Source organism: Cydia fagiglandana, chromosome 4 (assembly GCF_963556715.1).
Source record: "Cydia fagiglandana chromosome 4, ilCydFagi1.1, whole genome shotgun sequence".
Classification (NCBI taxonomy): Eukaryota; Metazoa; Arthropoda; class Insecta; order Lepidoptera; family Tortricidae; genus Cydia; species Cydia fagiglandana.
Genome location: NC_085935.1, coordinates 21,019,017 through 21,031,075, shown reverse-complemented (window position 1 = coordinate 21,031,075; position 12,059 = coordinate 21,019,017). Strand labels below are relative to the sequence as shown.

The 12,059-nt window shown below is 36.9% G+C and overlaps 1 protein-coding gene across 2 annotated transcripts in view; it reads left to right on the top strand.

The window, feature by feature from the left end:
• The first annotated feature begins 1,448 nt into the window (after nucleotides 1-1,448).
• The window catches only part of LOC134664050 (putative uncharacterized protein DDB_G0271606), a 43,715-nt gene continuing 33,104 nt past the window's right edge, over nucleotides 1,449-12,059 (top strand). For both annotated transcript variants that reach the window (XM_063520621.1, XM_063520620.1), the window contains exon 1: nucleotides 1,449-1,595. In XM_063520621.1, the coding sequence (XP_063376691.1) occupies nucleotides 1,585-1,595 (11 nt within the window). In that variant the 5' untranslated portion in view covers nucleotides 1,449-1,584. The remainder of the gene's footprint in view (nucleotides 1,596-12,059) is intronic.

Sequence of the window (12,059 nt, the reverse complement as noted above, 5' to 3'; positions counted from 1 at the left end):
ATTTTTTTTAAATAGTGATGTCCTTCACACCTGTAGATTTCACATGTAATCGAGATTGACCGTGGTTCTTTACAACTGTAATTATTTATGTGTATTTATAAAACACCTGTAGCCGTTCACAGTGCATTACAGGTGCCTGTAGCCTGTACTCTTGTAACCTGTAACTTGTAACTTTATAAAACTGGGCCCTGGGAGCCTACCGCGAACCACGTTCGACGTGTTGCCTCCCTGTCACACTTACGTACAAATTTACAAGTGTGACAAAGATACAACACTTCGAACGTGGTTCGCGGTAGGCACTCAGATGGCCTACCGCGAACCACGTTCGACATGTTGCCTCTCTATCGCACTTGTAAATAAGTGTGACAGGGAGGCAACACGTCGAACGTGGTTCGCGGTAGGCCCTCTGGTAGGCTTTCCTCGTCACTGAGTTATGCTTAGGGCTAATTTACAGAAGTTGCTTCTAGATAGAGTTAAGTATAGTATAAGTACCTAATATGTATACATAAATATCCGTTTTTGTTTCCACGTTTAAACAACCGTAAAACAAAAATTGAAAATTTTTAAATGAGAATATTGTAGGTACCTAAGTATGCATTTTTTGAGTCTCGTTCCTACACTTCTGTAGGTAATACTTTATGTAATACCTACATACATAATGATAGGGTATTAGAAGTAATGTTGTTTCATAACGTTTTAAATAGGCTTCCTACAGTGGAAACACTGGTAGGTAATCTTGAAATAGGTCAAATGCCAATTGATATTTTCCAGTTGCTTTTCGGTAAAGGAAAACCTATAGAGGAAATCGGACTAAATCAGTGGCGGATGACTTGAATAGAGGGACTCAAATGCTTGTGGGAAAGGGTGAAGGCCCTTTTCCATATGGGTTGGAAGGTTAAATGCTACGTCGTAAAAACACTGACAGATTAGGTCTTTCTTCAAGTTGCAACCGGAAAATCGGTAAGATGAGGATGAGGTTTGAACATCCGTTATCACAACCTTCGGAAGAGCTCTATCCAGGGCCATCATTTGCACAAAAGATCACAAAATTATGGGTTGATAAAAATTTGGTACACAAATGGCTAATAGCAAAGTGAAGCAGGTAAAGTAAATACTTATTGAAAATTATTAAGGCCCACTTGCACCATCCCACTAACCCGGGGTTAAGCGGTTTAACCGTCAACCCAGTGTCAGGTTTAACCGATTAACCCCGGGTTAGTGGAATGGTGCAAGTGGGCCTAACAGTCGTAATGCCTCGTAATAACGTTTTTCGCCCAATCATCTACGTACACAATTGGCGCGAAAACTTTCGTTTTCTAAGTTCAAACCGTCAATCGATTCGCAGGCGAATCAAAGTCATCTGTTGATTTAACTGTTTTATTTGTGTTTTACCGAATTAGTTCGATTCGATCGACTCGCCCCACGTTGAAAATGCACTTATAAAGGCTGGAGAAAGCACTGCGCTCGCAGTCTCCGTCTAACCGCCACGCGTACCGTGTTCCCGCGCTTTTTTGACGTTTATTTTTTTAATTTAGACTTTTTAATCAGTGTTGCAATTCCACGGATTCGTTTCACCACATTAAAATGGATATAAGGTAATATTTAATTCTGATTGTTCTATTTAAGGAGGCGTGTTTTCCGAGGGTACCTACTAATTGTATACATGGGATTTTCTATTGTTGTAAGATGTCAATTTAATTTCACTATATTGAATGAAGAAGTTATGGTTGATGGTGTCAATAAAATCAATAAAAACATTAACACCTAATTAGCTACACCAAGATAATACCTAAATAAATTTTGTGCAGTAATTAACTAAAAAGTTAATTATAGATAAATAGTGTTTATTAAAAATGTCGTACCTACTCAACTTACATGGAAATAATAGGAACTTAAGGATTTAAATCGTATGAATCTGAGTTATTTTATCTGATAAGTAGATATGACAAAATGAAGAAAAACGAATACCTACCTTTCTTTTAGAAGTGGGTTCATATGACCCAGGGCCCCCAACAATAGAAAATAAAACGAAACTCATATCTATTTACCTAATTATATTTAATTTCAATCAAAAGTTTTAATTACCTGTAAAGCTTGTAGGTAACATTTATTTCTCTAAACTTTATTGCACAAAAGAATAAACCTCACAGTGCCTACATAAGGTGGACTTCATACCATAAAGCATTATCTACCAGTGAGCAAAGAGTTTAATACTTAAACATATTAAGAAATTATTAAAAAAAAAAAACATTTATTTACTGAATGTTGATATGAAATTATTTAGTTTTGTGACAGCATATTAAATTTACCTACCATAAAATCAACACGCTAAAGTTACATTAGTTGCATAACACATAATCAGTCATTAATTTACATCTAAATAATCATCGTTTAAATAATCGAGAAAGCGATTGTTAGACTCGTCATCGAGCTTTCAGACTCGTCTTTTGCGATTCCGTTAATATATTAAGTAGGTAATATAATGTAATATGTCGATATATCATTCACTTTCTCTGGTAGCGAGAGTTATGCGATCGCGCGAACCTGTTGTTTTTGCATTCATCATGATGCTTTATTTTTATGCACATTTTTTTCTGATAAAAGTAATAAATCACCACCTTCATTTTTCTGCCGTGTTTCAATTTCGAATGAGGATGTATCTCTGTATATCTTTGGCTTCTTCTATCAAAATATAGGATAGGTGATCTACCTTAATATTGTTTATTGACAGTTTCGTTGTAATTTAAAACGTTTTTCTAAAAAAGCAATGAAAAATCGGGTCACAAAAGTGGTTGGAGGGGAAATACATCCACAGTTCCAATAGGAGTGTGATGTAATTTCAAGTTTCATCCTTTCTGTCGGATAAGACTCATGGAACCATGAATTGATTTATAAACCCGAACTCCACCTATTGAACTTCAGTGACCACTATAGTTCGTTTTTTATAGCATTAGAAAGAACTCCACAGAAGCACGCGTGCAGTTTTCGTCACGCTCTTTAATTGTTAATAATTATTGAATTATCTAATGTAGCATGGTCAATACATATAATTTTGTAACCTGTAAACCTACGAAAATGTACCCGGCTGGTTACATAATACTTAGGGATGTATAAAATAAAGAAAACACAAGAATCCACTTGATAGTCTATTTATTTCTTCTCCTACATACCCTAAAATTACAACTTCTAGGTCAGATTGCTAACGGTAGAGCTGTTGGTTCAATAATATCTGTATTCTTACACTTAGGATAAACCACCAACAAACTAGTTGTTTAATAAAATTTTATTCTGATAATTATAATACGAAAGTTACACCTGAGCATTAAATTTGGCAAGTAACACTGTCCATTAGCTCACAGTAAACCTTGGTTATGATATTAAAGTTATTCATTAAAAATGTGACAAAAGCAAAAGGTTACCGATCTACGACAATAATAAAAATTGGACTTCAAGTAAACTATGAGCGTACTAAGGGCTACCTAAGGGCTACCTAAGGGCCAACACATACCTGCGGCCACAGACGATGTTAATTCCTCAAAGTTAACTCCTCTGCATTCCGCCAGACGAACGAGACTGACGATCTAAAATATAATAAATATCATGAGATTTAGCTTGTGCACAACTGCTGACAGACATCTAAACACTGAACCGAATCGTAACACTTACAGAAAAGTCTGCAGCGGTCAAGAATAGGATTTGGGTCGGAACTTGTGACAATGGCCATGAAAGGCGTCCCGATCTTGAGAAGACCCGTCTCTTACATCAGCTTGCCACGCTCATGGGCACACACCTCTCTCCTCAGCAACATTTGCCTCGATCTATTAAACCCCAGTATCCAATAATATATATCAATATTTATTTCTGGAACTATATACAGCGACAATGGATTTCCACGCTGAGTTTTATATTAATATATTCTAATTTTTGTAACAAACAATATTATGTTCTGACACTAATCAATGCCGTCTTTTCTTCTTATTCTATTTTCCTTCCATTTCAAATTTAGTGCTCTTTACAATACGAACAGCACGTTGCCAGTCATATCGTGCTACCCTTTAAACATGTAGGTTTAATTAACTAACGACACAATATCAAGAAAAAAGGTGAAATACAAATATTTATATTTGTACCTAAACTATAATTAAATTAAATCCTGTTCAATATTTCTAAAAAGAAATTAACACTAACAGAAATAACAAAACAACGAAGTTCCACCTAAACCACTAGCTGGCGCTATGTGACAATTTACTTCAAATTATTACCGCTAAAAGTGCCGGATTTGGAACCACAAGCTTACTTCTGCGAAGTTCTTTCTAATGCTAAAAAAACGGACTATAGTTTTGAGGTGTTTACATTTACGATTAGCATAGTGTACCTAATAGATACCTATTACATAAATGAAGGCTCTACATACAATCTACATATCTTCATAGGTGGATCAGAGAGTCTTTCGCTGTCTTTTTGGAATCTTTTCGCTTCTGATTTGTGTACCTATCTGAATTGCTCCAACTAAATGTAGCGGTAGTTATCTACCTACCTAAAAAATCTATTTAACTATCATAGGATGCAAAGTGGAATTCCAACAGGCGAATTAAAACCAAAATATGGATTTCCGCAAAGTAACGCCTGAATCTATTCACTATTCCGACAGGCGAATTCGAATGTACACTAATATCCGAATGACATCTCTAATGTCATTCAGTAACCGTGCATTTGCTCGAACGTTTCCGTACATATTGGCGCAGGCGAGACGAGACGAATGATAACTAAATGACATGATTCAAATGTCATTCTGATGTCAGTCTACGTTCGAATTGGCCTGTACATCTCGTAACCATAAACTAGCATGCCATCAAAATGGAAAGTGACCTGGCCGGTGAGTCAGCAAAACTTGTGTATACGGTGTAGTGCGGGATAGTTTGTATACACTGTAGTAATTACAGCGATTACTTGCGCAGTTTCCCGCTGCGCCAGAGCATGCTTAAAATATGTATACAATTTTGTACCTTACATCAAAGACATACGCCCCAAAATGTGAATAGATGTACAGGCGTAACTAGGTAATTGAAAAGCTCGGGAAGCGTTATATAATCCGTGATTCTGTTACAATTTGGACTTCCTTCGTTCCTTAATTGAGGATGTCATGGTTAATTGATAAAATTTTCCTCGTTTAGTAGGCTTAGTAGAAGTGTGTCGAATGCCTCTCTATCGCTCTTACAGTATATTTGAGATAGAGTGGGTGATAGCGCAATTCTGATTTTCGTTTTTCACGGTACCTATAGATTACTTTTGACCGAATAAGCAAAATCGTTGTAAACTTTGGCCACGTTGCAGCAACTTGGCAGAAACAATGCAATGACACATACCTATCCCATAAGAGCGCGCCATATTTGACGTAGCACTTGGTATGGAAACAGCGTGGTTGGTTAACGATTTTGTATTACCTGTTCATAATTTCATGCTATTGCATTTAAAACTGAAAACGCAAAGCAATTGTTGAATGTTTCCGGTTCCTGTAATTCAGGATCAATGGATTCTGTAATTCAGGATCCTTGAATTGGTTCAGGATACATTGAAGCTGTCAATAGCGCGGAAACATTATCCGTGTTTCCCTCTTAAAGTTTTCCGGCAATCAAGGATTCCTTGTACCTACCAAGGCTTACGACTATCTTTAACTAATACCTACATACAACTTACGCTAATTGGGTACTTACCTACACTATTTTCTGAAAACTCCCATAAGCTACGTTGCACCGACTTTACTTGAAACTAACTTTACAAGTGAGGTATTGTCATTGTAAACGTATTTTCATAGAATTTTGACATTAATAATGACATTATCACATTTTATCATGGAAAATATCATGCAGGGTTATTATGGTCCACCTCTAGCTCTACTTATGCGTTAGATGTTATCGGACATGGTCGCTACCGTTGATAAATATAAACGTTTTTAATGCACAAAGTAAATAAAATAAACATCGAACTAAAGGCGATTTTATGAGCCAAAAGTATCTGCCATTCTGGAATAATTTTCAAAATAGGGATATACGAGTATCTTCACAGTTCCCTTTCAAAAGTACTTATCTGTGGTATCTGCCACCGTCTAATTGTTCTTCTCTTCATGTAAAAGTCTACTACTTTAAACTGTTTAGGCTGTTCGTTGCCTGCCAACATCTATTTTATATAAATAGATTTCAGACTTCAATTAAAATACAAATTACGAATTCAATTTCATACTTCGATTACATTAATCGCGTTTGTCATTGACCTTGATTAAATTGGAATGTGTGCAATTGTTTTATCAGTTCCCAGCGTGCGCGGATTTGCTTGCGTGTGCGCACGCAACCGGCCGCCATTTTTTTAGGAAACCGCCGTTTTTCGAACGTATGCGGACGTATTTAACTTGGTAATAGGAACTCGTTAATAAATTAACGTTTTAGTTTATATGACAAATTAATAACGCTTTGCTAATTATTGTGTCAGTTTTATTAAAGTTAATTTCTTGTCATCGTAACTCAAAAACTATGACTTTTATTTTATTTGAGTTAAAAAGCTGCGGGCGCAGCACGGTTCCATTTTTATCGACTATCACTATGCGCGTCCCTTTCGCACTTACATACTTGTTAGAACGTGACAGGCATGATGACAAGGGATAAAAACGCGACCGTGCTAGGCCGCCTGGTAATAGATTCAGCATAATCGTGTCTACATAATATTTGCAATATAATCTACCCACAAGTACTTAGACAGACACATAAATTAACATACAATTGTATTAAATTACATGCATGCATACAGATTTGTTACACATAACACTTGTAACAGATATACCCGACGAATAAAACACATATTAGTCTTAATTAACGGCTTTCTCTTAATCTTCCTGCATTATCTTTCATACATAAAGATAATTGTAACAAGTTTATATCGCAATTATCGCATAACATGCTATTAGATTAGACCATCAATATTTAGTTTTGTTTCGACGCCATCGAAAAGGACTAATACCAGTATGATAATTACTAGCGGCTCTGGGAGCTGTAGCCTCGTTGGAAGCTTAAAAAAATTAAAAATTCAGCTGTATCATCCTCGTATGTTAAAAAAAATCGAATATAAATTTCTTACTTCGTTGTTATAAGTCATTATTACAGCCGTCTCACTTAAAATGGTCTTCTTAAGTGCACTGTGGGTCTACACTGTAGTGTAGTGTAGAGTACTGGCGCTTAATTACTTTAAGACATTTTCCGCGTAGGTATAGTTTTTCCAAAGCACGACTCGACAGAAAAATCTTTCTAACTACCGAATCTGAAATAAAACCATTGAAACGGATTATATCGTGTATATTGAGTTCATACTACGTCCCGAAACCACCGACCGAACATACCGAATTTTTACATTTTTACAAACTGTACAAATTAATTTAAGAAAGAGCCAATGGGATCCTCACTCAGCAAGATACAAGTGTAAAATATAATATACCAATCACATTACATAAAATTTATGATTACCATGAAATTAAATCCACATTCAGCAGATTTTATCTGATACTGATAGGTACTTATTACTTATAATCAAGAATAACATTATGTTAAAATCTATTAGGTTAGGTCAGCGGCGTAGCTAGCATGGGTGGCACCCGGTGCGGAAATTGTGGGTGTCACCCCAAAAATCAATCAAAATTGTAAAATATATTTAAAAAGAGTAATTGTAATTTATGTTAAATAGCTTAGTGGCACTACTGTTGTTCACGGTCGGGTGTCACCCCTGAATGGGTGACACCCGGGGCGGCCCCCCCCCGCCGCCCCCCCCCCTAGCTACGCCACTGGGTTAGGTTAAACCACGATACAACGATATATGACTTCCCAAACGGTTAAAGTAGGTAGCCAATTATTAACATACCAAAGGTATTATTTCACATACTCAATGAGGAAAGCCAAAGCCCCAGACGTATTGCACAAGTGCACACACGAAATTATCCTTTATTATTATAGCCGTAAGTGTCATGTGTCGTGTAATTAGGCGAGTTAGCATAGCTAATGGCGGGTCGCACGTGTTGCTGTATTGTTTAAGGAGTTGGTTAATGCTTAAGCTGTTGTTACCTACAGGCTTACAAACATAGTACAGTTTACAGTCAAGTGTAAAATGGGTGCACTCAGTATACTCAAAATATGTCCAGCATATAGGTCAGAGAATTTAGAACTATGGGACATTATTTTTGAATAAGTTTTATGCACCCATATTTTGTACACTTGACTACACTATAATCATAGATAAACCTTCTCATTTACGCTCGCGTGCTTGTAGGTAGGGTGAGAGAGATAGTGATATCAAATGTATGAATAACCCCGGTCGTCAGTTTGCGTCTACTACAGAAGTAGGTAGTCGAAACACCTCAAAGTTTTGGTGTAGATACCTTGTACAGTCGCCATCAAGTATATCGGAGCAGCCGAGGTGCTCACAAATATCTGAACATGCCTCTATTGTCAAGGCGTTAGAGTGCGTGTTCAGATATTATTGAACACCTCGGCCGCTCCGATATATCAGATGGCGCTTGTACTACCTGTACCTGTTACTATGTAAAGACGTACAGATACGTTTATAAAAACTTTTTACAAAAAAAAGAAAACCGACTTCAAAAAGGATGAAATAAAATATTATCCTTTTTAAGTCTATGCGTTACCAACTGATATGTTTGAAGTCGGTGCCAAGCCAACTTTTGAAGCATACCATGATTTTGGTGCGATTCGATAAGGATGTACGTTGGATTGCCTTACACGACGACAATGAACGTACTTTCTGTAGGTACAGTCGACGTTAAAAATATGTTTAGGTACACTTTTCGTCTTATTACAAAGGAGTAAGGTGCAAAAGTGTAAACATATCTTTGACGTCGACTGTACTAAGAACACACCTCAGGACACACGATCAAACCTTCTTGGCACAGTCCGTACCATGTTTGTCGGCACGCAAGCGTGGGATTGGGACTGAGTTATTTCCCGTTCCTTATTCAGAGGACTACATTTCAAAATATAAAACAATTCAAGGAATTTACGTTCTTGCCAAATTTCACCTAAAGCGGTTCAGTTGTTTAGCCATGAAAAGGCGACAAAGAGGCAGACAGAATTACTTACACATTTATAATAGTTATTAGTACAGTTCTAATGGGATTTATAGTCATAAAGCTGATTATTTTTGACGGGTATTGTTACTACTTGGCTTGGCACCGACTTCAAACATATCAGTTGGTAACGCATAGACTTAAAAAGGATAATATTTTATTTCATCCTTTTTGAAGTCGGTTTTCTTTTTTTTGTAAAAAGTTTTTATTTTTCAATTTTTAGTTTTAATGCATTGTTAAGAGCAGGACGCATGAATTAAAAACAACATCATGATTAAAATTAAATGCGGGTACCTACTTTAATAAATATGTAATCAGGAATTTTCTCGAGTCCGTCTGGGAAATTATAATTCCTGTCACTACACTAAATCCATCCTCCGCCCCGTCACTGACCCAATCCCTCAACCCCCCGATCACTCTACCTCACAGCGCATCAACCCCTGATCCATGAACCCCTCGACCCTGAACCAGCAGCCCTTCAACCGCCATTCCCCGACCCCTTAACCCCCGACGCCTTAACTCCTAACCCTAACCCCCGATCAGTAGCCTTACCAGCTTACCAAGAGTTTGACATTGATTTATTCGCTAGCGTGTGTGTAACTTACTTTCTTTGTATCTCGCTCGTACTGGCATATTAGTGCAAGCGAGATGCATAAAAAGTAAGTTACAAAGACGTTAGCGTCGCTAACTTAGCGAATATGTCAATGTCAAACTCGTGGTAGGGCTACACTTGCACTACATCAAATTGGCGGTTTTCGGAAGCAAATGCTCGAGTTACTTTAGAGAACACCGAAATCACTTTACACGTGCCTTTAAAAACTGAGGAGTTCCCTCAATTCCTCATGGATTCCATCATCAGACCAGAACCAAAAATAATTTGGAAACACCTTGGAGGTAACTCCTTCCAAACAAAAAAAGAATTACTCAAATCGGATCACAGGTGCCGGAGTAATCGCTGAACATACATTTCAAAAAATCATCATCATTATCATCAAAACAATCATCATCATCAGGTCTACTTCATCAAAGTGGTGGTTTTCGGGAGAAAATGCTCGAGTTGCTTAAGAAAACACCCAAATCACCATGCATGTGCCTTTAAAAATTGAGGAGTTCCCTCAATTCCTCATGGATTCCATCATCAGAACAGAACCAAATTAAAATGGGACCAACTCGGAGGTAGCTCCTTTCAAACAAAAAAAGAATTACTCAAATCGGACTACGGATGTCGGAGTAATCGGTGAACGTACATAGAAAAAAAAAAAAAAAAATAGCCACAACCGAATACAGAACCTCCTCCTTCTATGAAATGGAAGTCGGTTAAAAATCAGAAATCATTCTCATCTTGAATAAAAATAACGCATTACAATTTTCTCTTTCGATAAAAAAGGAATTGTAACCATCTGTAAACATAACCACCTACAGAAGTGTTATAAAAACATCATATACAAATCATCCGACACCGCCTTTTATTTGGATGACTGGTCAAAAGAATTGAAACGAAATATGCAGAATATTATTCCTTCTGATATTTTTCTTTCCAACCGAGGGCCGATTCTGGTTTTGAAATTTGACATGGGTTAGGTCTCGTTTTGGTACGACCTCGATCGTATTGGTGATAGTTCGTCTAACACACCACTTTCTACATTTCGCATGCACTAATCAGCGTGATAGAGTTGAGAGTGTGCAAAATGTTATTTATTTATACGTCATTATTTCATAGAAGTTTGACGTTTAAAAGAACATTGTCACTGCGTCGGCTATGAAAATCGCTGCAGACTTTCCTTATTTTAACTCAAGCTATGTTCAAGGTGGTATCAAAACGAGATCAAGACCGTAACAAAATGTGAAATCAGAATCAGCCTCCCGAATGTGGGTGGTCTCCAAACTAAGTACAATGAAATGCACTTTATCACGGTGTTTTCAATCTTGTCCTTTTATTCAAAGGTTCAATAACTTAGTACTTATTTTATTTTTCAAAAAACGTCGTGTGTCTGGTGAGGACATTGAACTAAAAAAACCGGGCAAGTGCGAGTCTGACTCGCGCACGAAGGGTTCCGTACCAGAAAAAAAAAAACAAAAAAAAGCAAAAAAAAACGGTCACCCATCCAAGTACTGACCCCTCTCGACGTTGCTTAACTTTGGTCAAAAATCACGTTTGTTGTATGGGAGCCCCATTTAAATCTTTATTTTATTCTGTTTTTAATATTTGTTGTTATAGCGGCAACAGAAATACATCATCTGTGAAAATTTCAACTGTCTAGCTATCACGGTTCGTGAGATACAGCCTGGTGACAGACGGACGGACGGACGGACGGACGGACAGCGAAGTCTTAGTAATAGGGTCCCGTTTTACCCTTTGGGTACGGAACCCTAAAAACTGGTTAAAAATTAAAGTCAGAATCGAGTTACAAAGCGCTGTACTAAGGGGTATTTTTTTTATATTGTACGCTATAATAGACAGGTCATGTAACTGAGAATTATTAAGACCCTGTAGATTAGAGTACGATTGTTACCTACATACATATTTTGTCTACTATACCTACTGTACTGTAACGCACCCGGATTCATTCACTCACCCGGATTAATTCATTCACATCTTTTCGTGTCTAGTGGGACGATGAAATTTTTAACCCAGTTTATTTTATAAATTATGAATTTTTACACAGAATGTGAGTCTAAAGCACCTATTACCAGAGCCCGGCAGGGGTGAGCCATTTTGACGTCACTTATGTCAAGTGTAGATATTAATATAGATACACTTTAGAAACAAATATTAAAATAAAACATTATTAATTATAATTAAACTAAAATGACAATGCCTTATGTACAAATAAAATTTAATAGTAGCATTTGGATGCATATACATATTATTTGAAGAGGTTTACTAAAAAAGCTTGCTGTAAAATTCATTTATTTTAATGGCGATGTAAAGATCGTA